General features: G+C 47.3%; 1 protein-coding gene across 1 annotated transcript in view; it reads left to right on the top strand.

The window, feature by feature from the left end:
• Nucleotides 1-27,622, top strand: part of PAPPA (pappalysin 1) — a gene marked incomplete at its 5' end in the record, with an annotated part of 220,415 nt that overhangs the window by 12,166 nt on the left and 180,627 nt on the right. The window contains one exon of the mRNA XM_080671094.1: nucleotides 19,263-20,325. Coding sequence (XP_080527220.1) covers nucleotides 19,263-20,325 — 1,063 coding nt within the window. The remainder of the gene's footprint in view (nucleotides 1-19,262; nucleotides 20,326-27,622) is intronic.

Below are 27,622 nucleotides of genomic sequence, written 5' to 3'. Positions count from 1 at the left end.
TGAGTGCTACACTTTGAATCCTTTGAATACGACTTAGAAAGTTACAGGACTCACTAAAGGCCCCACAGCTAAAGTTTAGTGGAACTGGGGTTCAAATATAGGACATTGTAACTTTTCTCTATCCACAGGGCCTAGTGCATTGCTTGGGATGCAATAGTTGTCCTGTAAATGATCCATGTTGAATGAATAAATGAATGAATGAATGGTGTGTCCAGTCACTAATGCACTCAGAGATTGTAGACTGAAAAGGGAAGGAATTAAGGGGGAGAGGATGGAAGGGAGGGAAAGATGGAGGAAAAATCTGAATGAATATGAAAAGAGATTGGCTAAGAAATTTCTGATATGCAAAATTAATTTGCAGGTGACTTTTGAGCAAATAGACCATTTACATCCATGAGAGCATTTCCCATCTTTAAGTAGTCTACTGGGAGATACACACATATTTCAAAGATGCTCTCTGCCAAAAATGTTTCCGGATTTCTCTTTTGAGAAATTCTGCGGTGCGTTCTCCAGAATATGCCCAATGGAGACAGGTTGTCACCCTCTGGGAGGTCCTGGGTACATTCTGGGTCAAATCCGAGATGCGTGTAGTGATTGTGCCACATAAACTAGGGTCCTGAGTGAAGGAAGGACTGGTAACAAGGCTGACGTACCATGTGCTCTCCCTGGAGCTGATCAAGCCTCTGTAGAACCAGTGCTGAGCTCTGCTAGGCTGATTAGGTATGATCTGCTAAAAACAAGCAAAAACAGAATTTTGTTCATCTCTCCCCCAAATTCTGAAGCTGGAATGATGGCGTCTGCTTTATCCAATCTGCTCAGTTTACAGATAGAGAAACTGAGGTCTGGGCAAGTTAACTTGTTAAACTGTGTTGAGTAAACTTAAGCAGCAAATTGGCAGCAAAATTGAAGCTAGAATTCAGGTCTTGACTCTCAAATCAGTGCTCTTTCCACTGGATCCTTTCGTTTTTCCTTCCAGTGTGGGATGACAGTGGCACCGGGGGTTCACGTTGCTGAGCTTATTAGAATCCATCATGCAGTTAGCTGTTCAGTTGCTTTTCTTAAGCACTTCTTACGTGCCAAACCTCTGCCCTCAGCATTCTGCGAGGTTCAGAATGGCAACATATTAGGAGAGCTAAAAACATATTAGGCGAGGTAAATCAACCTTCCTCCCTCCCTCCCTCCCTCCCTCCCTCCCTCCCTCTCTTCCTTCCATTTGTCCATCCATCCATTTGCCCATCTATCCATTTGCTCATTCATTTAATTAGATAGTTATCGTGAAGTCTTTGTGTATTATACATTGAGCTGCGATATGTGGATTAAAAAGGACAGGGTACAGGTCCATCCCTGAGGAGCCCCCAGTCCTAGTGGCGGAAGCATGGTAACTACTCTCACTAAGCAATTAATCATGTCCTGGGCAAGCACAGAGTCAGATACTCTGTGTTTTTGAATATGTCATGTTTTTATTAAGGGGCCTAGAAAGTGTTCTGAGATTTCAGAGGCGTAAGAGGTTGCTCCCACCTAGAGGGGTTTGGGGACTTATTCATGAAGTACGTAGCACGGGTATGTATGTAGAGTGCATGCCTTCCCTTTCCTATGGAAACCTCATGAACATCATTTAAATTGTAGAGCCACAGGTCAAATGAGAACAATGAGCACTTTTTGATTCATGTCTCAGCGGAGGACATTGGCCACGAGTAGCTTTTAGGAGTATGACACTAGGTAATAATTGGACAGTTAATCATCACCATTTGAATCCAGGAATCCAGTCTAACAGCCCCTTGTTTCTCCCCTCATTGCATTTATCACTCTGTTGTGATTGCCTTTGAGCTTGTCTGTCTCTCTCCCCACTGTTGTCCAAGCTCCTCAGAAGCAAGGACCACTTCTGTCTTTGTCTCTGCTTTATTCCTATCATTAGCACATGGCCAGCCCTGTGGGTTGGTGCTCAGTAAACTTTGTTAAGTGGATTGGAGATGCTCCAAATAAGGGCGACAGCAGGGTGACTGAAAGTGGGTGCTGTGAAGGAAAGATGCTTTGAAAAAAGATATTATGGCCCATTTGCTGCAGTGACAGCAAACATGTTATGAATGGCATTACCCGTTGGATATGGTCCTGGTCTCTCTGAGCTGACCATTACCTGTGTGTATTCTTACCGCTTCTCCGCATCACTGTCCACCTCCCTTTCTCTTTGCTGAGCCAGTGTATCATTCTGTTGCTTCTAAGTCCTTCTCTCCATGGTTTTCTCTCGGCTTCTCCAATCCTGTCCCTGGAGAGCTGCTGCAGAGCCAGGTGTGACAGTGTGGGATGCACCATTGCTCCCCCTGCAACCTTCACCTGGGCCATGCAGATCTCCCAGAGGAAATGAGCACAGCACGCTGGCACGAATCATGTCTGCTGTGCTCAGGGCATCTCCCAGGGCCTAGTATATTGCAGAGGTTCAACCAATGTGTGTGGGTGGATTTCTGGATGAAGAAATGATGTAAATCGATGGTGCCTCTTGTCTAGTCTCCTCAGTTCACAGATGGAGAAACCCATGTCCAGAAGAGGCAAGGAAATTATCCCAAATTCCATTCCCAAATTAGGGACAGAAAAGGACTGGAGTCCAGTTGTCTATTTCTTCTGTCTAACCATTTTGTCCTGGGATTTGGGCTCAAATAGCTTAAATTTGGCCATAAAGATTTCAGAGCATTGGATCCTGTAGTTGGATAGGACCCATACTATCTTTTTACAAGTGGAAAGTCTGAAATCCAAAGGTGGGAGGGGAGATGACAGTGACAATACCAAGGCAAAAACCTGCACTTGTCTCCATCTAACCAACAAATAGATAGTATGTGATGTGCCCAGCACCTTTAGAGATGTAGCAGTGAGCAGGCAGAGCAGGTTCCTCCCTCATGGATTCTGAGTTCTTGTGGGAAGAGAAATACAGTAAATGAAGGTGGAAGGTGGGAGTATAATGATTGAGAGGAGAGAGAAAGGATTTAAACCATGGCATAGGATAAGTTCAGGATGTTGAGGAGCCACTGGAGATGTGTGTCTGGAGATGAAGGCATCCCTGGTCATGGAATCTGCATTTTAATCTAGATAACCTAGGAAGTTATTAGAAAGTGTCAAACAAGGAAGTTACTAATTATATCTGGTGTAGGTTTTCCAAAGATCACTCTGACCTCTAAGGGGACAATATAATAATATGTGAGGACAAGAGTAGAGTCTCAATCATACCATTATCATGGTGTGAATTGATTGCTGATATTATTATTTTTTATATGACTTGGTATCTTGTTTAATATCATCACCATCTATTTCATTGCCAAAGCCATTACCAACTGAAATAACCTGACTAGCACTAATACTTTAGATCAGTGGAGGAGAGGAGGGGTTTCCTTGGTCCAGGAGGACTTGAAGAGATTTATGAACCCCAAGACATTTACTGTAAAATTTTGAGGCTGTGCACATTTTTCTGGGGAGTGGGTCCCAAGTTTTCATCAGTTTCTTAAAGGGGTCTGTGGTCCCCAAATGATGACTTAAATGCTGAAAAGCAGGGGGCACAAGAGGTCATTTCCTAACGCCTGCTCCCAGCTCTAAAATCTGAACACTCAAGCAGATCTGTGAAAATGAGAATGTTGATGCTGAATTGTCAGATCAGCCTGAGGAATTGCACTTTCCTTCATCTGTACCCTTGTTGGAGTAAATAGAATTTGGGACATTTTTCCCTCTAAGGACAAGTTAGTTTATTCCTTAGAAATATAACCTACAACTTTGTTTATTCAAACTCTGGTCTCTGAGTTTCTCTGAGTTTTAAAATAGGGAAATTCACTTCAAATGTGACTTGAGGTGGTCCTGACCATAATTATTCACTATGAACTTTACCCATGAATCTCTTGAGTCCAAATATCCATCCCATTTCCATCCATCCAACCATCCACCCACCTACCCTATCTTTCTCCCTCCCTTCTACCTTCCCTACCTCCCCCCTTTCTCCATCACTCTCATTCATCTATCCACCCATCAACCGATCCATCTTTCCTTGCATCTCTCCACCCTTCCATCACTCCATGCTTTCAGCCATCTACCTGTCCATCCATGTAATCTTCCCTTTACCCGGCTCTCTACTAGGGCTGGGAGCAAGAGTTTGAAGACTTCAATGCTTGTTCTTATGCTGCTGTGTGTCCTTGAAATAATCCCCTGAGAAACCTCCCCTGAACCATTTGCTTCTGCTAGAGTGCTAGTGTGGAATCCCACTTCAGAAGTTGAACACTACTTTGAAAAAACGAAAGTGGTCTGCCTGCACAGTTATATGATTACAAGTTTTTACAGTATGCTCTTGAGTCTGAGTCTAGACTACTGGAGACTCCTTTAACACATTCATATTTTAGTTCAATAGCAGCTTCTACCTTTGGGTCAGCAGGTGGTGGGAGGCCAATAGAGAAAGTGAAATAGAGGTAGGGTTCTCAGAGAAAGGGCAGACTTTATGAAGAGAACAGAAAAGGGAGCTCACTTGGCTCATGGGATTCTCTGCCCACAACCCCCAAAACCCTTGTAGAGCGATTCTAAGCCTTCATGATCCATGTGTGTCCTTGGATGCATGATGTAGCAGGAAGCCCTCATGGCATGGGGTTGTTTCAGTTTCCCAAGCATTTTCGACATGTACCTATCATATTCCCACTCACCTTGTAAAACAAGCATTTTCATTTAATACAGTGAGGTCTTTGTATTCTCAACAACAAACACATGGTCTAAGACTCGCAGACACAACCTGCTTTTTTCTCCAATACCCTCCCACCCCCAACCCCAATCTGTCGGCCCTTACAAAGCCCAGTGTCAGCAGAAATATCTGTTTACAAACAAAGGCTTCAAGAGAACAGTACCAGGAGCTCAAACAGACCTCTCAAACATGCCCCCAGCTCTGTCCTTGGAGTCTTTATGAACAGTGTGTATCGCTGGCAACAGCTTTTGTGGAAGGCTTCCTGCCTTTCCATCTTTCCATCTGTCTTCATGTCTGGCTTCCTCTCTCTCTCTCTCCACTTATTAAAACCGTGAGGATCCTGGCCGCCAGAGGCAGTCGGATGATGGCCTGGGCCTCATGGATATCTGGAAAACAGAGCCCAGGCAGGGAGTTGCTTACAAACAGCAAGATAGACCCAAACACACTCAGCCTGTAGTGTCATTTGAAGCAGAAGCTGATTGAAGAAGGATTATTAATTAGGTGCATGTAATAGTCACATGGTGACAATGCAGCTCTAGATTATTTTTCTAGGATTATCAGTAACTGGAGAAATTCTTTCACCACCATCTTGAACTTGAGTCTACTATAGCTCCCTATTACCTACACGTGACAATGATAATAGTCAACACATTTGGCACGTAATATGTGCCAGGCACTGTTCTGAGTACATTGCATGCATTGATTCTTTAATCATCACAGTGACCTCCTGAAATAGGTTCTATTATAACCCCAGTTTTCCAGATGACAGAATCAAGGTCCAGGAAAGTTCAATGACTTGCTCAAAGTCACACAGCAAGTAAGTGGTAGAATCAGTCCCGGAGTCCACATTGTAACCATTCCTCCACAAAACTCTCCAGCTCAGAATGCCTTCCACTGGTCGGCAAACTGCAGCTTGTGAGCCGCGGTTTGCCGCTCTGTTGACTAATGAGTTTGCCGACCACTGGGATAGGGGCTTAATCACAAGGAACAACAACAGCCTATAATTATTGGAATCGAGAGTCTAGGTCAGTGGTCGGCAAACTCATTAGTCAACAGAGTGGCAAACCGCGGCGGCTCACGAGCCGCAGTTTGCCGACCACTGCCTTAGCCTCACATACAACTTCCTCCTTATACATTGTTTCCTACCATAGCTTTCCTGATTTCTTACATCAGGGTTTCTCAACGTCAGCACTGTTGATGTTTTGGAGCAGATAATTTTTGTCCTGGGAGTTTGCCCTGTGCACTAGAGGATGTTTAGCTGCCTGTATCCTGGCCTCCACCCACTAAATGCAGTAGCAGCCCCTCTTCCATGGTGTTGTTGATCAAAAGTGTCTGCAGAAACATCACCAAATGTGCCCTGGTTGAGCACCATTGACTTACATGGATTCTTCTGGTTAAGTAGAATTATATGGTGTTCATGAAACATATACTCCCACCTCCTTGCTTTTTCACATTTGGTTTCCCCCTTCCAGTCTCTCAGTTCCTCAAGATCTTTTATAGCCAGAGAAGAAACACTAGTCTGTCTGGGTTACTGATCTGCTTGCTCTTATGCTTTTTTTTTTTTTTTTTTTTGGTTTAAAAAATGGTCCCTGATTACCAACTTTCCATTTAAAATCCCCTAAAGCTTCCACAGGAGTCTTGAGTCAACAGTTCAACTCATTCCATGTATTCAGCAGTTGTTTATTGGGGTCTACCTTGTGTCAGGTCCCAAGCTGGGTACTCAGAGTATGAGGTTCAAGAAGGTCCAATCCCTGCAACTCAAGAGTTTATGTGATAGACTGTACAAGCTGGAAAGGAACTTAAGAGTTCCGCTCTCCACCCTCTCCCAGTTAAGTAGAGGGAAACCAAGCCCCAGAAGGTAGGTGATATTTGATCAAGGTCAACTAGAGACCTGGGCACGCTAGGTCATCCTCCATCTGTGGAATAATATTAAAATTCTGAAGTCCTAGTGAGCATCTAAATACCATTTTTCATCTGGAGCCTTTAAAGAGCTCCTTTGAATTGAGTCACAATTCACAATTTTCTAGCAGATAGCAAAACAATAGAAAATATCTGAGGAGCCTGTCAGCCCTCTCTCTTCAAAATTTTGCTTACATTCCACACTTTTTGTTACGTCTTAATGACTGCAGATGGCCACTGAGCACTTGATAGGGAGTCCTAAGACATGAGTCCTAGTTCTTTCAGCTGTGTGACCCTGTAGATTAGAAGGTGATGAAATCCCTTGCCAGTGATCTCCACCATGGAATCTCCTCCTGAAAAACCACCAGTGAGTCCCTATTGACTATGGAGTAGACTTCAGATACTCAGCATGCTGTTCACAGCCCTTTGCAGCCTAGCCTCAGACAGCCCTTGCTATTATTTCATTTCCCTCTATTACTGTGTCCCCTCAGTTCCATTGAAAGCAGAGATCACAGCTCTTGGCCTTGGCACATGCTTCACCTTCTGCTAGGTCTTTGTCTGTCTCCCCCCGCCCCCCCCCCCAAATTCCTGTTCCTCTTGCAAGGCTCAGTTATCATGCTTTATTTATTAATAATTACAATCTATCACTCGGCGTCACGTGGTCTGATTCCCTGGCTGGGCAGCATAATGTGGAAGTGAAGAACACAAATTCTCGAGTCTGATTGCCTGGGTTTGGAATCCACCTCTGTCACTTGCCAGGAGTTACTCAGGCTTGGGCCCGTTACTAGAGCTTCTCTGAGCTTCAGTTTCCTCTGTAAAATGGAGATAGTAGTAATACTTCCTGCTTGGATTATTGGTGAAGGTTGCCTGAGCTAATCCAATGCAAAGGGTTTAGCACAGTGCCCGGTATGCAGTGAACGCTTGGCGCCATCAGCCGTCCTTGCCCTCCCTGCACTGGAGAGTCATTCCGCATGCCACCAGCCCTGTGAGGCCAGGATCTGCCTGCCTGGCCATGTCCCTTCCTTATCACCCTTTCTCATCTCTCTCCCCGAAAGGCTCACCCCTGGCTGTGTGGGCTATGATGAGGTGATGGCAGGCTCACCCGAGAGAGGAGCTTTTGTTTCCAGAGCTCAGCCCACACTGTCTAGGATGTGTTTTTACATAACTTGCTATGGTCCTGCATCAGTTATGAAATTGACATCATTTGGCTCGCCCACGTGGGAACCTTCCCCACCCCTCTGAGCGCCTTTGTCCACTACAGGTGCTCAGTGTTCCATCCTGATGCTGTTGTGTAGATGAGGGTCTGAGGTTCAAAGATGGACCCAAAGTTGACACATCCATTAGGCAGAGTTGGCCCAGAGCCTGAAGTCCACAGTACTTTTAGGGGCCCATAAAATGGCTTGATCTCTTTTAAAATCAGAAGAATAAAGTTAATATAATAATACTATATAAGTAATAATGAATCTAGCTTCCTGATTATATAAATCTTTATAGCAGGGCAGTCATAAAATATAATTATATTTATGGGGGAAGGAAAAAGTGGCTAAGGCCCATGAAAGTCAGGATGAAGAGGAATTTTCCCAAAACCAATAGTATGCTAGTGATGAATCAAGGCAAAGTTCAGAAATCTTTTTCCTACCTTTTCAAAAAGTCCCTAGATGTTATTTCATTTTCACAGAAAGGAAAAGGGGACCAGAGAGAGGTGCCACTTGCCTCAGATCACAGGGTTCAATCATGCCAGCACTCAGCCAAGTTCTGCTTTCCTGACTCCTTGTCACTTAGTACTTGACACAAAAAGTGGCCATATGAAGAAGTAAATATGCAACTAATTAAACAAGTTTTGCTTATATTTATCCATAGAAAACCTAAGGCATTGGTTAAGCACTTGGCTTTGACATCAGAGAGCTGGGTTCTCATCCTAGTTATGTCATAATAAATCAAATGGCCTTTGCCAAGTCAGTGCAACACTCTGAATCTCAGTTTTCTCATCTATAAAATGGGAACAAAAGCATTCATATCAGAGTAGTTGTAATAATTCAGAGATGATGCACAATAAGTTCTTTGGCCTTGTACATGGCATGCTATAGATGGCAGCTCTGTTTCTTTTTTTTTCTTTATTGATTATGGTATTACATATGTGTTCCTCCACCCCCACCCACCCCCCGCTTGTGCCCTCACCCCCCCCTAGTGTCTGTGTCCATTGGTTATGCTTATATACAAGTCCTTTGGTTGATCTCTACCCCTTCCCCCCGCCCTCCCCTGCCTTCCCTCTGAGGTTTGATGGTCTGATCTGTGCTTCTCTGTCTCTGGATCTGTTTTTGTTCATCAGTTTATGTTGTTCATTATATTCAGCAAATGAGTGACATCATGTGACATTTATCTTTCTCTGACTGACTTATTTCGCTTAGCATAATGCTCTCCAGGTCCATCCATGCTGTTGCAAATGGTAGGAGTTCCTTCCTTTTTACAGCAGCGTAGTATTCCATTGTGTAGATGCACCACAGTTTTCTCTCTCAGTAGGTTCACGTGGCTCTGAATGGCATTAGAACAAATCAGAGTAGTGATAATAGGGATACTATAAGGAGACAGTATGGTAATAATAGTCCATCCCAATAGTATCAGCTCCCATTGTATGTACATTGTACCAACAGGACTGGCCCTAGAATTAGGGAATAGCAGGTCTCTTGCCAGAGGGCATAGCCCAGGGGTGGGCAAACTTTTTGACTCGAGGGCCACAATGGGTCCTTAAACTGGACCGGAGGGCCGGAACAAAAGCATGGATGGAGTGTTTGTGTGAACTAATATAAATTCAAAGTAAAGGAGCGGAGGGGAGAGCAAGAGAACCCTCCGCTCTTTTGGCTCAGTGGGCCGGATAGAACAGCCGAACGGGCCGGATCCGGCCCGTGGGCCATCGTTTGCCCACGGCTGGCGTAGCCTGTGTCTGGTCTATACCTGGGACATCCAGCTAGGTCCTGATACATAGATGCCCCATGAACATGTGTTGAATGAATCTGTGAATAAAGAAATGGATATGTCAGGCAGGACTTAGGGTTTTTAATTTGGGAAATAGAAGAGGCAGGGGTAACTCCATCAAAAGCCTTAGACATTTCCAGGGCTGTCCTGAGGTCAAGGGCACAGAATAACTCCGTGGGTTCCTGAAGGACCGATCCTGGGCCACTGAGTGGAAAAGAGGGGGGTGATTTGGATTCACTCTAGTGAGAAATGCCTGAAGGTACAAAGGCCTTCTTCAGACTGTAGGTGTTCTCTGATTCTGGAAATATGAAGAGACACTTGTGGAGATGTGGCACAGGTGGTCCCAGCAGGAGGTCGGGGGTAAAGGAGATGATTAGATGACCTCGAAGGCAGCCTCCAGCCCTGATTATGCCTGATTGCATGAATGAGGAGAAGGGCTTGAGGCTGCTGTGAAGAGTGTGACAGCAGGATGCACTGGTCCTCAGAAATTGCTGGGAAGCAGTGTCTTTTTCTCTGAGGTTTGATGAGTGAGCAGGGAGAGCTTATAGGTCCTGAAATCATCCGAATGAACAACATAGGCTGTCTTCTCCAGGGCAGCGCCAGCGTCAGCCCCACGCAGTGCGGGAGTCAGCTTTGTGCTATGGCAACATGTGAGAGGGAATGACAACAACAACGCATGAATCCTGCCCCTCCCCTTTCATCTTTGTCTTTTTCTTCCTCTCCTCCCACTTTCTTTTTTTAAGTTGATATGCACCAGTTTCATTGACAACGTGAAAAAGTGAGCAGGGAACATGTCTCTATTTCAGAGGACAACGTCAGAAAGGATAAAGTTTAACAACACAAAAGAGGGAACAAAACAATTGGTTCTAATTCCGAGAAAAAGGAACAGATATTTATGATGAATATTAATAAAAAGTGTAGCTGACATTTGTCCCCTGCTCTGAGCATGGGTGTTTGCGTTCTCTCACTAAATCCTGAAAATGGCACTATGCATTACGTACTGTTGTGATCAGTTTCCAGGTGAGGAAACTGTGCGTAAGGGGGGGGGGGGGGGGCGGGATTTTGCCCAAGGCTCCATAGCTAACAAGGGGCAGCCCTGGGATTCCAAGGAATCAGACTCCATAGTACACGTGCCTAACACTTGTTATATTGCCAATGATCCTGTGCCAAGTCCTGGTGTGTTCATTATCTCATTAGTTCCTCTACAACCATGAGAGGTAGTTAGTATCATCTTCATTTAGAGAGAGATGAAGACTAATATGAGGAGAGGTGCCCCGACTTTCAAGTCGCATAGTTAGTGAATGGTAGAGGCAGCATTTGAATGCACATTTGTTGGTTTATAAGACCCTGACCTTCCTGTGTCCACACAACCTGCTTGTGTAGAAGCAGAAAAAGCAGGCTGGAGTAGAAGCAGAAAAAGCAGGCTGGAGCATCAAAAGCCAGAGGGAATCACAGGTGAACCTTGAGCCCTCAAGAACACTTTGCTGTCCCAAACACACCATATAGGTCTGTGTATTAATAAAGCTTATGGGTTTTAGGGACCCTTGGGCATACTCTGATCAATCTCACCTTACATCTGGAAAGCCTTAAATAGTTTACCAGGAAATATGCAGCTTGTCTCTCCCTCATCTCTGAAAGCAATCTACCACGTTTTCAGGATAAGACTTTTTAATTCCTGCTGTACTTGTGGGAAAACTGAGGCTCGGGAAGTTGAGTGAACTCATCCAAGGTCACACAGCTAGTAAAAAAGGTAAGCAGACTCATGGAGTTGGGGGAGTTTCAGATACTGGTTCCCAACAGGCAGAGAACAGACACGCACGCCACTGCGGAGACTCTTCCCACTGCTCCACACAGTCCTGCACTGGGGAATCGGCCCCACACATTCACTTGCATGGCCAACACATAGGAGACACCTGAGTTAATCTTGACCTTGTGGGTTGCTCCAAAGGGTCTCTTTTGATGCTCTAGCCTTTCTTACACCAGGAGACAGGGATGTCCGGAGCTCAGAACAGTTTGGGATAAGCCTCCGGCCAGGTGTAATTTCTTTTAAGCCTCCTCCTTCCACTGAGCTCACAATCAATCCTCTGAGCCAGGGTGGGCCTGGAGGGCTGAGGATGCTGAGGAGCAGTCCCTCAGGTACTGAGATGCCTGTCTCAGCGATGTTCCAGCCTTTCTGGGGCTGCCGAGTCCTCCAGGGTCCCCTTGATGGTCCTCCCTCCCATCTGTAGCAAATGCAGGGACCATGGGTACACTTAACCCAAATCTGTCTGTTTTAATCACTGTCCTCTGGACAGATAAAAGCTTTCCATGGGATTGCTCTCTCAAGCATTGCTCTGTAGCTTTGATACCAGCCATTAAATCACAGAAGGAAAAACAAAACAAAACACAACAAGAGAGGGGCCAGCTCCAACCTTTAGCTCTTAAATTCTTTAGCCTCCTGAGAGAAACCAGACTGTTGACCTAAATTCCCCCCTTTCATCCCCTCATCCTCTCACCTCTGCTTGTCTTTCCCCAGCAGAGGTCCCACAGAGAGTGGACACCCTTAAGTTGGAGGGCCTGAAACTGCCTTCTTTCCCTTCCTCCCCCTCCTCCGTGACCTTACATCTCCCCACAGTGGGAACCAAGGCTGGGATGTCTGACAAACCTGGGATATCAGAGTCACAGGGAGTCTGAGACGAACAGGACCCCTGTAACCATCTGGTGTACCCCTCCTGTCTCATAGGTGGGGACATGAGGGAGCCCAGAGAAGGGAGCTACTCTCACAGCTGAGTAGTGGTAGAGCTGAGGAAAGAACCTTGACCTTGGGCTAGGAGTTGTTCCCATTGGAGAAAAGCCTCTGGAGGGGAGCTCTGGCTTGGTGTCGGTCTGGTTGTGATGCCACCGCTCTCTAGCTGGGACCCTTGGGGATGGGGTGGGGTCACTTAGCTTTTCTACATCTCCATTTCCTTCTCTGTCAAAGGGATGTCAGAAAAGCCCACTTCAGTGGGTCACTCTGAGCACTAAATAGGACTAAGACATCTGTGCTTAGTAGAGAGACTGCTACATAGAAGTTTCTGTGACTGTCACAGGTAGAAATGATCCAGTAGAGTTTTCTTTCCTCCCATCTCTACTCTCCCAATGAGAGAAAACAAATAATAATATAAACTTGATACACATTGTCATCCTTTGCTAATTGTCTTCCCTAGTCAGTGATGGGAGAAAGTCAAATGTCATCCAAGCTGATTTAGTGCTGCGTTAACCCATCCTGGGGATATATCTGAGGGCAAAAAATGCTGGATAGAGGGGAACTGAACTTGAAAGCAGGAATCTTGAATTCCAGTCTTTCCTACTGCTTAGTGCTGTGTGACCTTGGGCAGGTGACCTCACCTATCTGATTGTCAGTTTTCTCACCTGTAAATAGCATCCATTACACAAGGTTACTATGAGGGTTATATGAGACACCTTGGCACGGAGCACCTATCCACCTGCTCAACATACAGCAGGTGCTTCAGAAATGCACACTGGAGCTGAAAAACAGAAGCACCTGGCCTCTGTTAGGACCACTTCCTATGTGTGGTGACCACACATGGCAGTTCTTTCATCTTCCTAATGCATCTTGCTTTGCTCACAATAGGAATTGAGTAGATTGAGGCAATGTATCATAACCAGGCAAGAATTCTGCTCCAGCACCAGGCACTGGAAGATAGCCTAGATCTTAGAGAAATTTTTATGGGAGAGCTGAGAAAACTCATAAAATGATGGTACTTTCCTTTTGTAGGGTTACCATAACAGAGTGATACGGACTGGGTGGCTTAAACTACAGAAATGTATTTTCTCACTATTCTAGAAGCTAGGCATCCGAGATCAGGTGTCCGGGGGTAGTGGGAGGGGGTTTTCTCCTGAAGCCTCTCTCCTTGGCTGATAGATGGCCGTCTTTTCCCGGTGTCTTCACATGGCTTTCCTTCTGTGTGCATATGTGTCCTTGTGTTCTCTTCTTCTGAGGACACCAGTCAGGTTGAATTAGGGTCCACCCTATGCACCTATTTTAACTTGATTACCTCTGTAAAGACTCTCCAAATAAGGGCACATTTTGAGGAACTAGGGACTAGAACTTCAACTATGAATTTTGGGAGGACACAATTGAGCTCATAGCAAATGGACAGGCAGCCAAGAGTTTGACAGCAATTGTGAGAAGGAGAACATTTCAGTATAGACCCTGTAAGTTGGGAGAAACCTGGGTCAGACACCAACAGGCAAGGAGGCTAGTGCCGGGAGTCCAGATGCTGAGGGACAAACCCAAGGAGGCATTCCTTATTCCAGAGAGACAACAGGTCCAGGAAAACCTCGGGTCCCCATGAAGTGGGGTGAGCCAAGAAGGACAGCTTAAGATCTAGTCATAAAGGACCTTTGAGTCTTAATCGGTTTTGGAGGCCCAGGCCGAAGAATGACACGGATGGCAGCCTCCTGGCTTGCAGTTCAGTTCAACTTGCTTGTGTTGGCGCTGTTGGACTTACAGAAATATTTTTGGAGGGGTGGTGCCTTCAGACAGCCCACACTTGGTGCTTCATGCAATGACGCCATTAAGAACCTGAGCCTAGGAATCCTGTAGGCCTCTATTCCAAGCCGCATTGCCCTGGACCAGCCTCTTCCCCTCCCTGAGCCTCAGTTTTCTCTGACAAAAGGAGCAATGCTGATAGTTTTGTTGTGAAAATTAAGTGAGAGAATTAATAATGTATGGCACATGGTACTTAGGTCTAAATAAAGGGTTCGCTGCTCTTTAAAGAAGCCAGCAATAGAGTGGCGTCCCTTCCTCCCTTCCTTTATTTTTTACTTCCAATAACAAACTCTGTGGAGCATACACAAGGCACCAGGCTCTGTGCTAGGTGTTGGGCATTTCACAACGAACCAAGTAGACACACATGGATGAAACAGAGACACTGGATGAGTGATTGAGAAGTGGTATGGAAGATTCATCTGTCCCTGGGGTGGAACACAGTGGTCAGACAGAGCTGCCCTGGTAATGTCTTTAAAGTGTGACCTTAGAGGGTGACCCCGAAACCCAGAGGAGTCTCCCAGTCCTGTCCAGGCAGAGTTTTGGGGAGACACCTCCAAGCCTGCTGCCATTTGCCTTGCCCCTTCACTCAGATCTTCACCTCTGGGGTGAGGCTTAGGGGGTGGATGAGAAGAAAGCGAGGCATTGGCCATCAAGCTTCTAGGTGGGAATAAGAAGCCCTTTGCACAGTAAGCCTACCTACAGGGAGCAAGGGACACATTAGAGAGGCCAGCTGACCAGGGGTCCAGGGACTGCTGATTACTATGGGAGCTGAGGGCAAGCCCCCTTCCTGGGCTGGGCCTCCACCTCTCTGCCTGGGCAGTGGGCCCCACATACCTCCTGGGCTGGGGAATGGGCTCTCTCCCACCTTCACTGTCTGCTTGTACATGATGACAGCCTGGAGCGGCGTGTGCTAATCAGATGTGGATGTGCACACGATCACCTGAGGCTTCCGTCTTGCCAGGTGGGCACGCGTCCCCTGGGATCAACCTCCAGTACTACACAGATTGTGCCAGCTTCAGACCGATTCTCACCATCTTTCACCATCTCTATCTTCCTGGAGAATCATGGGGAGAGCCCACGGGAGGAGTTGTCAGGGGTACACCTGTGTCCTCCAAAGAACACTGTTCCATGCCCTGTGTGGAGATACACAGAAGCGAGGGGACCTAAGCATGCTGGAATCAATAGGGAGTGACAGGCATCTGATTCAAAACAGCACAGTTTTGAGGATCTCTGGTTACAAGGAACCATTCTAACAGAACAAAAGAGCTCTTAAATTGCGCTGGGGGTGTCATCTCATGTGAACCCCTTCCTTTTTCAGAGAAAGGAAATAAGGCGCAGCAGCATGGGGTCGGGATGGTGACTTCTCCCAGGCAAGTCCATCCAGCAAGCTGAGCCCAAATCTCTGGTTCCAGGGCCCTGGTCCTGGTCTGGTGATTCACAGTGTCGCCCCCCTACCTCCAGCCCCTGAAATGTGACTACTGTTGATGAAGTTGTTTTCATACAGAAATAAGTCGCTGTCACCATTATATCCCCCATCCCATCCCTATTGGAGTCAGTGATTTCCATTCGCCACTCACACTCCAGGTAAATATTTCCCTCTGAACTTTTGAAGCCACCGCTTCAAGGTTCTCATTTCCCTTAATGTGTTTCCTCCTGGTTCCATTGAAAACGCTCTCTCTGCCCTTCCTCTGCCTCCTGGGGCTCAGCCACCTCTTAGTCCTGGCTCCATGTGCTCAGTGTCGCAGTCTGGCCTTTGCTTACTATTTCCTTCATCTCTCAACTGCAAACAGGGGTGCCCTGAGCCATGGTCCCAAGCCAGGAAGGTTCTGAACTGAGGGCACCCTACAGATGTGTAAACATTTTACCTTGCTAACCCTGCTAGCCGCCTTCCAAAGGCAACAGGAAAACCAGGGACTGAGAGCCCCTGGCAAAATAAAAACCTGCAGAGACAGAGAGCGGGTGGGGGTGGGGGGGGAAGGATCCCGTTTCAGATGTTCATTTCCTCATTAGAAGAATTTTCTGTTCAAGTGTAGGGGCTTTGTGTTAGCCAGAGGAGGAGGAGATGGTGAGTTTAGAGGTGAGGTGGGGAACACAAGAGTGAGGGCTCTAGGAACCATTGTTCTCCTTGTTTCCCATAGTGAGCTAACTTATTCCAAATCTGGGGTCAGAGCCTTGGCTTGGGGGGAGGGGGCAGTGTGGAGGTGCAGTCTCCTGCTAGTAGCTAGGCCCACTGGGATTTATGATTTCTGAGTAGGCTTGCCAGAGGATTGCAAGAGGACTGGTGCTTTTTTGAACCTTCATCGTACTTGCTCTTGGTACATGGTCAAGATGCCCTCAGGCATCTCTCTGACCTTTCTGTTTTGCTTCTTGTCATTTTCTACTTTTCACCCTTGGCATCATTCCTAGACCTTCCAGCATCTGAAAAAGAAACTGCCATTTGGAGAGCCACTGTGTGCCACGTGTGGTGTATCTGCTATGGCTTTCAGTATGATCATATACTTAAAGAGAGTTACAGTGAGGGAAGTAAGATCCACAGAGGTGGGGGATTTGGCCCAAATGTACAGCTAGTAATTGCTATCATCAGAATGACCCCGAGTCCAGAGGCCCTACTCTTCCTACCCTACTGAGAACACACTCTGTCTTCTGATCCTCTCTGTCCTCTAGCCGTGGAGACATAAACCTGTGCTTTTGATCCTACTAATCATTCATGTGCTCATTCATGAAACAATAAGTGTCTGCTGTAGGCAAGGCATGGAGCGAGCTGCTGACAGAACACAGATGACCCAGACAGAGTCATCCCTCTCAAAAAAAAAGCATCCAGTCTGGGGTGGGAGAGGGTGTGGTAAGATGACTCGAAAACCAGAAAGCACGTGTCCCGTTTCCTAAAAGTAAAATGAGTTCAGAGAAGAGAATGATCATTCCTTACAGAGCTATCAGGGAGAGCTTCTTGGAAGAGGTGGTTTCTGTTTTAGCCATTGGAAAACTTAGAAACACAGGAAAGCAGACAGACCAAGCATGTGAGGGGATCTTCATTCAAGGCCTTTCTTTACCAGGTGGAGAACCAAGACCCAGAAGAGATAGTTGAGGCTTCACCAAGGTTGCTCAGCCTGTGAGAAAAGGTTGACTTTGGGAGGACATTCTGGCCATTTCCTGAAGGGCTGTCAGGCAAAGTGTGGGAGGAGAGGTAGAGATGAACTTAGATGCCTGGCGCCAAAACTGCTATTCATGTCAGTAGCTAACGGAGAGATTTACACAAATTCTAAGGCCCCAGTGCCCACAAAGGAGTAAAGACTGTGTGGACCCTCCTTTATTTGTTTTTCTGGAAGCTCTCCATGCTCATTTGATGAGTGCTAATGGTAGATGCACACTCAGAGTTAAAGTGACCGCAACAATTTTCCAGCTAAAAGTAGGCCCTGTCCTAAACGAGCATCTTCTGTTAATTCTTGCATCCCTCTCTTTATCCTACCACCTGGAATCATGCATCATCCAACATTTAAAATATATTCTTACTTAGAAAGCCCTCTTCCCCACCCAGCAGCCTCTCTGTGCCATGGACACGGGTATATTCCAGAAAGGCTGGGGAGTGGGGGTTGGTGAGTGGAAAAACCTTTAGATCCAGAGAGAATCTGTTAAGTTACTTCTTGGGGTTCCCAGAGTAAGTCTAGAGATGTCCTCGTTTGAAACTTTCCCAAACACTTGACTGAAACTTGTGTCATCCCCATGCAGATGGTATGGTTCAGATCCCCAGTAGCATTGATGAGGGAGAGGGAGGTGCTGAGGACCGTGAATCCCATGGTCTGATGGATCCAGGATCTATTTACCAACCAGTTGGCCTTAAATTTATCTCTTTATCTTCTTTAACTTCCATGTGCTCCTTGGGAGTATTACATAGATTAAAGGACTTAATGCATACGTAGACCTTAGCACAATGCTTGACCTGCCACTGAGGCTTGGTAGATTGTACTTATTATTGTTAACTATTATGTAGGGGTCCCCAACACCTGCTTATGTTAAGAGGCTGCTCGTTTTATTTGTTTAAATATTAACTTTTGTGTTAGAGGAGAACAAGCTGAATTGGGTCTCAGGAAATTGGTCCATGACTCTGTGTAACCTGACAAATGCCTTCCACTCTCTGGGTCTCAAGATTCTGAGCTGTCAAGTGAAGGAGTTGAAAGTGGTGATCTCTGAAAACCTTCCCAGTTCAGCCAGTCAGCATTGCTGCCTTTCTTTGGGATAAGTGTCAGGTCTGGCCAGACTCCTGTTAGAGATAGAAACAATGGAGTTCTTGTCCCCATCTCTGCAGGCCGGCTTTCCCAACAATTCACCACCACTGAGCACTGGATGGCTGGCTGTTCATGTCTGATGTGCACTCAAAGTTATGGCGACCGTAGGAAGAGTTGTCCTACTAAATGAAAAACTTCTATTCATTATTATCTCCCTCTGTTTCTCCTCTTACCTCCCATATCATTTCATACTTAAAATACCCTATTAATTAGAAAGCCCTCTTTCCCATAGAACAGCTTTGCAAAATCAAAGGTTTTCGGATTTGAATGATCATTATTGGTGGTGTTGTCATTGTTTTCTTTAGCTCAAGTACCCATTCTTCAAACAAAAATGTTTCTCTGTGTGTTCCATATGCAAAACCAATAAAAGTACATCCACTTAGGTTACAGTTATGGTGAGAAGGCCCCAAACCCAACTCCCCTGTCCTCTCAGTTTCTCTAGCCCTTGCCTTGGCCTGAGGGTGGTCTCAGAGGCTCCCGTAGTGACTGCCAATTTGAAGACGATTGGTCTAGGACAGTGGTCGGCAAACCGCGGTTCGCGAGCTGCAGCCGTGGTTTGCCGCTCTGTTGACTAATGACTTTGCCGACCACTGGACTAGACTAAATGTTACCGTGTAGTTGGAAGCTGTGAGGATTAGGCAATTGTGGTATATTGTGTGCAAAGAGGTAAAGGGTAGTATATGACAGTGGTCGGCAAACTCATTAGTCAACAGAGCGGCAAACCACGGCTCGCGAGCCGCATGTGGCTTGCGAGCCGCGGTTTGCCGACCACTGGTCTAGGACATCCTGATATAAATTTTATCACAACAAAATAACGTACCCTCCTTTCTTTCCATCCTTTATTTATTCATCTTTCTTTTTTGGGGCCACATAGGGCTGTATGACAAGTGCTCTTATACCTCACGTGACCGAGGATGGGTCGTGGGCATTCACACCATCAGTGACCAAGGCAACAGAGACCCACGCTACTTTTTCTCCTTGAAGACAGACCGGGCCCGGCAAGTGACCACCATCAATGCCCACCAAAGCTACCTCCCTGGCCAGTGGGTATTCCTAGCTGCCACCTACGACGGGCAACTGATGAAGCTCTATGTGAATGGTGCCCAGGTGGCAACCTCTGGGGATCAGGTGGGTGGCATATTCAGCCCATTGACCCAGAAGTGTAAAGTACTTATGTTGGGGGGCAGCACCCTGAATCACAACTACCGGGGCTACATTGAGCGCTTCAGTCTGTGGAAGGTGGCCAGGACCCAGCGGGAAGTCCTGTTGGACATGGAAACCCATGGCCTCCACACGCCTCTACCTCAGCTCCTCCTACAGGAGAACTGGGACAATGTGAAGCGCACCTGGTCCCCCATGAAGGATGGCCACAGCCCCCAGGTGGAGTTCAGCGGCGCCCACAGCTTCCTGCTGGACACCAGTTTGGAGCCCCCTCTGTGCGGGCAGACGTTGTGTGACAACGCGCAAGTCATCGCCAGCTACAACCAGCTGCCGCGCTTCCGCCGGCCCAAGGTGGTGCGCTACCGCGTGGTCAACCTCCACGACGACGGCCACGAGAACCCCACGGTGAGCCGCCAGCAGATTGAGCTCCAGCACCAGCAGTTGGCCGAGGCCTTCCAGCCCTACAACATCTCCTGGGAGCTGGAGGTGCTGGAGGTGAGCAACTCCTCCCTGCGCCACCGCCTCATCCTGGCCAACTGCGACATCAGCAAGATCGGGGACGAGAACTGCGACCCCGAATGCAACCACACACTGACCGGCCACGACGGCGGGGACTGCCGCCACTTGCGCCACCCTGCCTTCATGAAGAAGCAGCAGAATGGGGTGTGTGACATGGACTGTAACTATGAACGGTTCAACTTCGACGGCGGGGAGTGCTGTGACCCCGACATCACGGATGTCACCCAGACCTGCTTCGATCCTGACTCTCCACACAGGTAAGAACCGCTGGGCAGGTGGTGATGCCCAGCTCAAAGCTGAGCTTCCCCCCATTTTATAGGCATGTGCCCTGAGGCCCCTGGGAGTCCCAGGAATTTTCCAGCTCACACAGCAGCCTTGTGACTGACACCAGGCTGTTATTCATGTGATCATGGGGACCACGTCGAGCATCATCCATTACAAAAATGTGTGACTGCCTACTCTGGGATAAGAAGAAATGGTCAGGACCCAGTCTTCTCAAAGAGCTCACAGTCTAAATTGGGTGGCAGGAGCTGGGTACAAACAGCTATTGAAGCGTACGTTGTAGAATGGGCTAGAGTTGTGCTGTCCAGCCACCTGTGACTATTCACATGTAAGTTAAGATGAAATAAAACTGAAAATCCAGTTCCTAAGCCACACTAGCTGCATTTCAAGTACACAGTAGCTGTATGGGGCTCCCGTACTGGACAGAGCAGTGTGGTAAGTTGGGCAGTGTGAGTAAAGCCGGGGTCAGATCTCACTATTTCCTCACTTGGTGACCTCTTGGAAGCCACTTCCTCACCTGTGCAAGGAGAATAATCATGGTGCTCACTCTGCTGAGCTGCTCTGAGGACTGAGAGGGCATGCAGGGGTGGGCAAAAGTAGGATCACAGTTGTTTGCATGGAAGAAAGCATGCAGGTTATGGTCATAATACCACAAGAATAAACTGTGTTTCACATACAACTGTAAACCTCCTTTTGCCCACCCCTGTATAAAGCATCGTCTCTTGGTAGTGGCTAGCAGATAATATGTGCTCATTGAGTGTGTCTGTCATTCTTTGTATGATAAAGGGGAGCAGGTGCTGTGTTCAGGGAGTGCCATAGGATGTCACAGAGAAGATTCACTTGCAGCATGAGTGTCTGGGGAAGGTGCAGGTACAACTTGCACATCAGAGACTGGGTTGGGGAAGAAAGGAGGGTCCTTGGGCAGAGGTACTTCTTCCTGTCCTGCTGAGAAGAGGGTATAAGAAAGGTCTTCTATCTAATGCCCCCTTAGCCTCTGCCTTATGGTATCAACTCTAACCAGGAACGTGAAGGAGAAACCCAAAGGTGAACCCCTGGGTGATTTATATTCAATGTGAGACCAGGAAGAACTAGTTCCAAGCCAGAGAAATGGCATCCACTTTCCGGATGTCCCAGATTCGGGCTGAACTTTTCCATTCTGTCTGCATGCAGGACCCTGGACCTGCTGATAGCCCGGGTGCATTTGCAGACCTCGGCAGGTTTTCTGCTGACTCTCCTCTTTATGTCTCTCTCCAAAGAGCAAGGGCCGCCCATGTACAGACAGAATACCTATGTGCAAAGGAATGACGATGCCTGGCAGTGAGCCAGAGAGCACGTCAGCTCAGCCTCCTGGCACCAGGAGGGCCTTGGACTCTCACCTTGGCTCAATACATGAGCAGCCCATGTGGGAAGCAGCCGTGGTGTGTGGCCAGCTCCTTCCAGGTCATGACGCCCTTTCATCTCTGCTCTCATTTGGGCTTTGACAGAATTTGGCCAGGAAGACAAGACAGAGGTTAGTTAGCATTTGCATTTGATGGACAGGAAAAGAGAGGAACTTCGAGAGTGAAATGACTCAGCCAAGGACATGGGTCAGAAAAGTCATTTGGTTAAGTCACAAATGCAAGTCTTCCGAGATTAATGCAGTGTGTGCTCTGCTGAGCTAGACTCCCAGGAGTTACCAGTGTACCCAGGAAGAGTGGGCATGGGGAAGGGCAAAGGATCAGAAATAGGTAGAAGTCATTCACCCATTTATGCACTCATTCATTCATTCATCCATTCTTGCATCCGTGCAGCACATGTTTATTTAGCACCTACCAAGTCCCAAGAAGGCGGGTAGCCTGAGCCCTCATTTGCTGAAGGAAATCCAGGATTCAGAATGGTGAAGGATTGACCCAAGTTTACTCAGCTACTCAATGGAGAGCTTGGATTTGAACTCAGATACATGGATTCCAAAGCTCCCACCAAAGAGGGTATTTTTAAGTCCAGGGAACAATAAGTGGCAGAGTTAAAGGACAGGGTTGGCAGGCAGGACAGCTTCTCTAAAGCCTTGGGAGAAAACTGTTAAGTGGAATTGGGTGAGGACCGAGGGAAGCTGGCCTTTGTGGAGGGCACACTGTGTGTGGGGTCGTGGGGCTCCAGGTCCCAGATACCTCACCATCAGCAGGCAGAGCTGGCAGGCTCCAGTGGCCTCCCCTTTCCTAAGTCTATGGGACTGCATGCCCAGCGTGCCTGTGAGTGGCCCTGTGCCAGTGCTGTGACCAATCGCGCCAGGGCCCGTTTCTTTGCTGGCTCAGAAAGTTGTGTGCCGCTATCTCCTGGCGGGTTGGGGGTGACAGCATTCTGGGGGAATCAGGTCTCCTGTGTGCAGAGAGAAACCTGTGGAAGTTTGTAGAGAAATACTTACTTTGTGACTTTTCAAAACGGAGGCAGGCAGAAGAAATGACAGAAGGAAAGAATGAAGGAAGATGGGCACCTGTGATAGAGGCAGTGAAAATTAGATTGACATTATGTAGGTAATTTGTAATAAAGAGCTCAACTTAATTCTTGCCCAAGGTGATTCCTCCTCCTCCTTCTCCTCCTCCTCCTCCTCCTTTCCCTCCTCCTCCTTCTCCCCTACCTCCCCCTCCCCTTCCCCCTCCCCCTCCTCCTCAATCATTTAAATTGCTTCTTCTCAATCTATGGTGAAGGGCCAGGTTTTGTTTTTTCTATATGCTATAAAACAGTACCTTTATAATATACAGCAAAAGTGAATTGACAAAATGAAATACCACAAGCATGGCGAAGCAGCGTCTGAGTTCTGTACAAGTATCTAAAGGCTCACTCCCTATTTCTGTACTCACTGTGCAATAGACTGGTAAGAAATAGTTGGTCCATTGCCTACTCTGAGTAGCCCCAATGAAATTTCATCATTGTGACAATTTATGTAGCGATTCTCTTGAGTAAAATAAGATCCACCCATAATGCAGCTGGGCAGATTGGCAGACTCCATCAGAGAAGCAAGATGTCTTTCAACACATTTAAACTCACTTGTTATCTAATAGTCCTTGGGTCCCTGTGTTACAGGAGAGCGTCCAGCTCTAGCAGATCTGGGGCTGCAGACTCAGAAACATTCTCTATAGAGGGAACTGAAGGCCAAAGCTCACACGGCTCTTAGTGGTCATGCTGGGGTTAAGGGGGCTGTAGATCCCTGCATCCTGGTGGTCTGCCATGCACAGCTCCCCAGCACTGCCTGGACATCCTTACAGGTCACAGAGACCTGCTCTTCACCTTCTGTTCTCACTCTCTTCTTCCCAACTGCTCTAGAGAGCTTGGGATTATGAAGTGCTGAAGGACTGGGTTTGGAAGAGAACTGGATAATGGCCTTGGGTTTCTCTGAGCCACACAGGCAGCAAGTTTTCCTTATTAAGAGGCCATGATAAACACAGCCAACTGAGGAGGAGCACAAAGAAGGGGACTGGGACAATGAGGGGGCCAGGAGCCGTGTCATGTAACCATTTGAAGATGTTTGGCTTGGATGAGAAAATTCTCACAAGGACCACAGGCCCATGACACGTGCACTTCAAGTATCAGAAGCCATGTTCTGTGGAAAACGGTGCAGAATTACTCTGTATGGTTTCTAAGCCATGGCTGGTACCAGAGTGTTGCAATCACAGGAGGCAGTGTTAAACTGAGTAACAGGCAAGGCCTTTTTCTCATGAGAATGGTCCTTCCAGGGGAGTAATTCTCTGCAGGTGAGTGAGCTCCCCATCACCTGAGGCATGCACATGGAGGCTATAGCCAGGGTTATGGCAAATGGTGGAGAAGGTGGCCTTGATGGTCTTGGGGTTGAGTACTACACAGCCCAACTTTATGCTTATATCTTATTCCAAGTCATTTTAGGGAACCACATGGTGAGTGTTTCTATCCTCTTAACAGGCATTTATTGGGCACGTCTCCCTCTGCCGGCCTCTCTGCTATTCACTAGCGAAGATGGCAGCAAGGGGGGCATATTCCTCACCATTGAAGGACCTTCACTTTAGTGGGGAGTCTTATTCAAACATAAGACATTCTAAGCTGTGGTTTTAGTGACAGAAAGTGGCAGGAGACTTAAGAAGCAGAGATGGATTCTGTCTGGGGAAAACAAGGCAAGTCAGTAGAGCAGGCCTGATTTGAGGAGGCATCGGGCAGCACGCTGAGAGGTAGAGATGGAGTCTGCATCAGTCAGGGGGTCCTGGCAGGAACCAGATGGCACATTCAAACGGAGTAATTCAGGAGAGTTGAAGGAGGAGCTATTTTGAAGGAGAGGCTATTTACAATAGTATCGGTTATTTACAGCAGTGTAGGACAACCAACAAGGCCAGAGTTGTAACAGTGGGGAGCTATTTCCATCCTTGGCCTGTAGGGTTAAGAGGAGGGAGTGGCTGTGGAACCTAAATAGAGTGGCTGCGTGGAGAGGGCTTTCTGGCAGCAGCTGTGACTGGGTAGAGAGTAGTGGCCAGCCTGCAGCACCCTGGCCAGAAGGGCGTCGGGAGAGTAGATTCTTAATATTGTTTTCCTCTGCCTTCCAGTCTCCAGCCAGTGCTTTCCATTGTGGGACCAGACTGGGAATCACAAGGCAAAGGAATCTGTTTATGCAACTCAGAGAGGCCAGCCTCGCAAGGGCACAGAGCAGGGTAGAGAAGGTAGGGGAGAGGATGTGGATGAGTGGACAGAACATGTCCAGAACACCGGGAAGGCCAGCCCATGTGGAAAGTACAGCATAAGCAAGGGGGAGAGGAGGAGTTGGTAGGGAGGACTTGGAGAATAAGAAGTCATCCAGTGTGGCTCAAGATGGGTTCATCTCGGGGAAAACTCTACTATCAGACTAAGTCCTTCCTCCTTGCCTCATTTCCTTACTTTATGTCCTTCTTTCCTTCCTTTCTTCCTTTATTTTCTTCTTTACTTATTTTTTTCCACCCTCCCGCCTTCTCTTCTTCTCTTTTCTCAATAGATAGTTGTTGAATGTCCCTTTTGTGTCTGTCCAACCCCTGCCCTTTTGGAGCTCAGCATCTAGTGCAGCAGTTGCCAACTTTTCAGACCTCATGGACCACCAGGGGTCCACAGACCACCAGATGGCAACCACTGCTCCAAAGTTTTCCTTAAACCAGCGGTCAACAACTGTTTGGACCTTATGGACCACTGGTTGGCAACCGCTGATCTAGCGGGTGAGACAGGCAGGTAAAGGTACCATTGCAATCACTGGTGTGAGAGAAGGATCCCATGCTGGCTGGGAGGAGCAGTCTGTGTGAGCAGGAGAAGTCTTTATCTCAGACTGGGCAGTTAGAGAAAGACATTCCAATGAACCTTGGCATTCTCTGCTGTGGTGGACATGAGCCAGGAGGGCAGAGCTGCACCTGTAGCCACTAGAAATGTCTACAAACAAGTCAGAATGCACTTCACATGCCTTTTAATAAATAAAATGGAAAACCCGGGTGTTATTAGAAATATCCAGTAGCAGGAAATTCTGGGTCAGGTGACACTTTGGGCTGTAGGCATCCCACTGCCAGAGGGTATTGCAACAAACCCACCACGTTCCTGGTGGGACCCCTCCAGTCTGCAGGCTCTGATTCCATCAGGTGAATTTCACCTTTGTCCATGAGTATGTCTTCATGTGGAATAGGACACAGAGGAAAAAAGGGGTTTCCCTTATATACTGGTGGCTCGTAGGGAAACATTACATTTTCTCTTTTTGTTTATTTTTTTCATGTAATGAGTGCATTCCCTGTATCCATGTTGTTATTATTATTTTTGGACCCAGATTCCTGCTGGACATAGCTGAAAATCTTGAGAAAGGGTACAATAAGCCTTGAGACAGACTCCTTTTTTAAATATATATATTTATTTATTTCAGAGAGGAAGCGGGAGAGAGATAGAAACATCAGTGATGAGAAAGACTCATTGATCAACTGCCTCCTACATACCCTACCCTGGGGATTGAACCTGCAACCTGGGCATGTTCCCTGACCAGGAATCGAACCATAACTTCCTGGTTCATAGGTCGACACTCAACCACTGAGCCACGCCAGCTGGGCGAGGCAGCCTCCTTGACCCCTCTGCTGGTAGACCCCTCAGCCTCTCCCCCTGCCCTTTATCAGAGGCCATTCAATGGTTCGTCTTCACTCACTGGGTCTCACTTCTTTGCTGGGATGATTGCATGGGACATATACTTCTTTCCTCCAAGTTCTTTCCAAATCTGGAAAAGTTGCATGGAACCAGGGGCTTTCGAGCTGAAGATCCAGCCCCCTCTTGCTATAGACAAGGAGACTGAGCAGCCAGAGATGCAGCACTGGCCCAGCCTCACGGTGAGAGTGTGGCCGAGTTGACAGCAAAACCACGAGTCCCGTCTCCAGGACCCCAGGCACTTCACCCCCCTGCATTGTCCTGGTGTCTTAGAAGCTGGCAATCTGAAACTAGGAAAAATTCTATTTGGAATGGTCATATTCTTACCCATCATCCATATTTTGTTAAGACACTTGAGTAAACAGGGCGCTGTGATAAATGCCCCGGGGAGCCACGATGTAATCTCTGTCCTGAAGGCGCTTGTAAGCTGTGGTTTAATGACCTTTGTTACCATCACTCCAGACACGGGCAGGCGGCAAATGATTAATTTCCAGATGAACCACACAGACGATAAGGCTTACGTGCGCCCTGAGAAAAGACAGGCTCACTGTGGTTTGGAGAACTTGGAAAGTTTTCTGGTGGAGAAGCATCTAGTTGGCTTTGTAGTGCTATAGAGGAGGTGGGTGAGTCCTGGCCAGTTTGGCTCAGTGGATAGACCACTGGTCCACAGACTGAAGTGCCCCGGGTTCGATTCCAGTCAAGGTCACATACCTCAGTTACAGGCTCCATCCAGGGTGTGCTGAACGGTGTGTCTCTCTCACATCGATGTTTTTCTCTCTCTGTTTCTCCCCCTCCTTCCATTCTCTCTAAAAATCAATGGAAAAATATCCTCTGTGAGGATTAAATAAATAAATGAGTTGGGGGAGAGCAGAGAGACCGAGGCAGGAAGGTGTGGGGAGGGACTGCAGAGAGGTAGATGCCATGATTGTTCTTCAGGTCGTAGAGCCCGGAGAACCTGACTATTACAGGATGCAGGAAGAATTGAGGGGAGATAGATTCTAGGCCTGGCTCAGCAGCTCCTTATTTATGCAATCTTGGGCAAGTCTCTTAATCGCCCCGTGCCTCCATTTTCATCTCTATCAAAAGGGAATAATAACAATATCTGACCGCCTGGATGGCAAGATTGCCTTGAGGGTC

This window comes from Plecotus auritus, assembly GCF_963455305.1.
Source record: "Plecotus auritus genome assembly, chromosome: 5".
Taxonomy (NCBI): Eukaryota; Metazoa; Chordata; class Mammalia; order Chiroptera; family Vespertilionidae; genus Plecotus; species Plecotus auritus.
The sequence above is the reverse complement of the archived record's forward strand: the minus strand, read 5'-3'. Positions and strand labels throughout refer to the sequence as shown.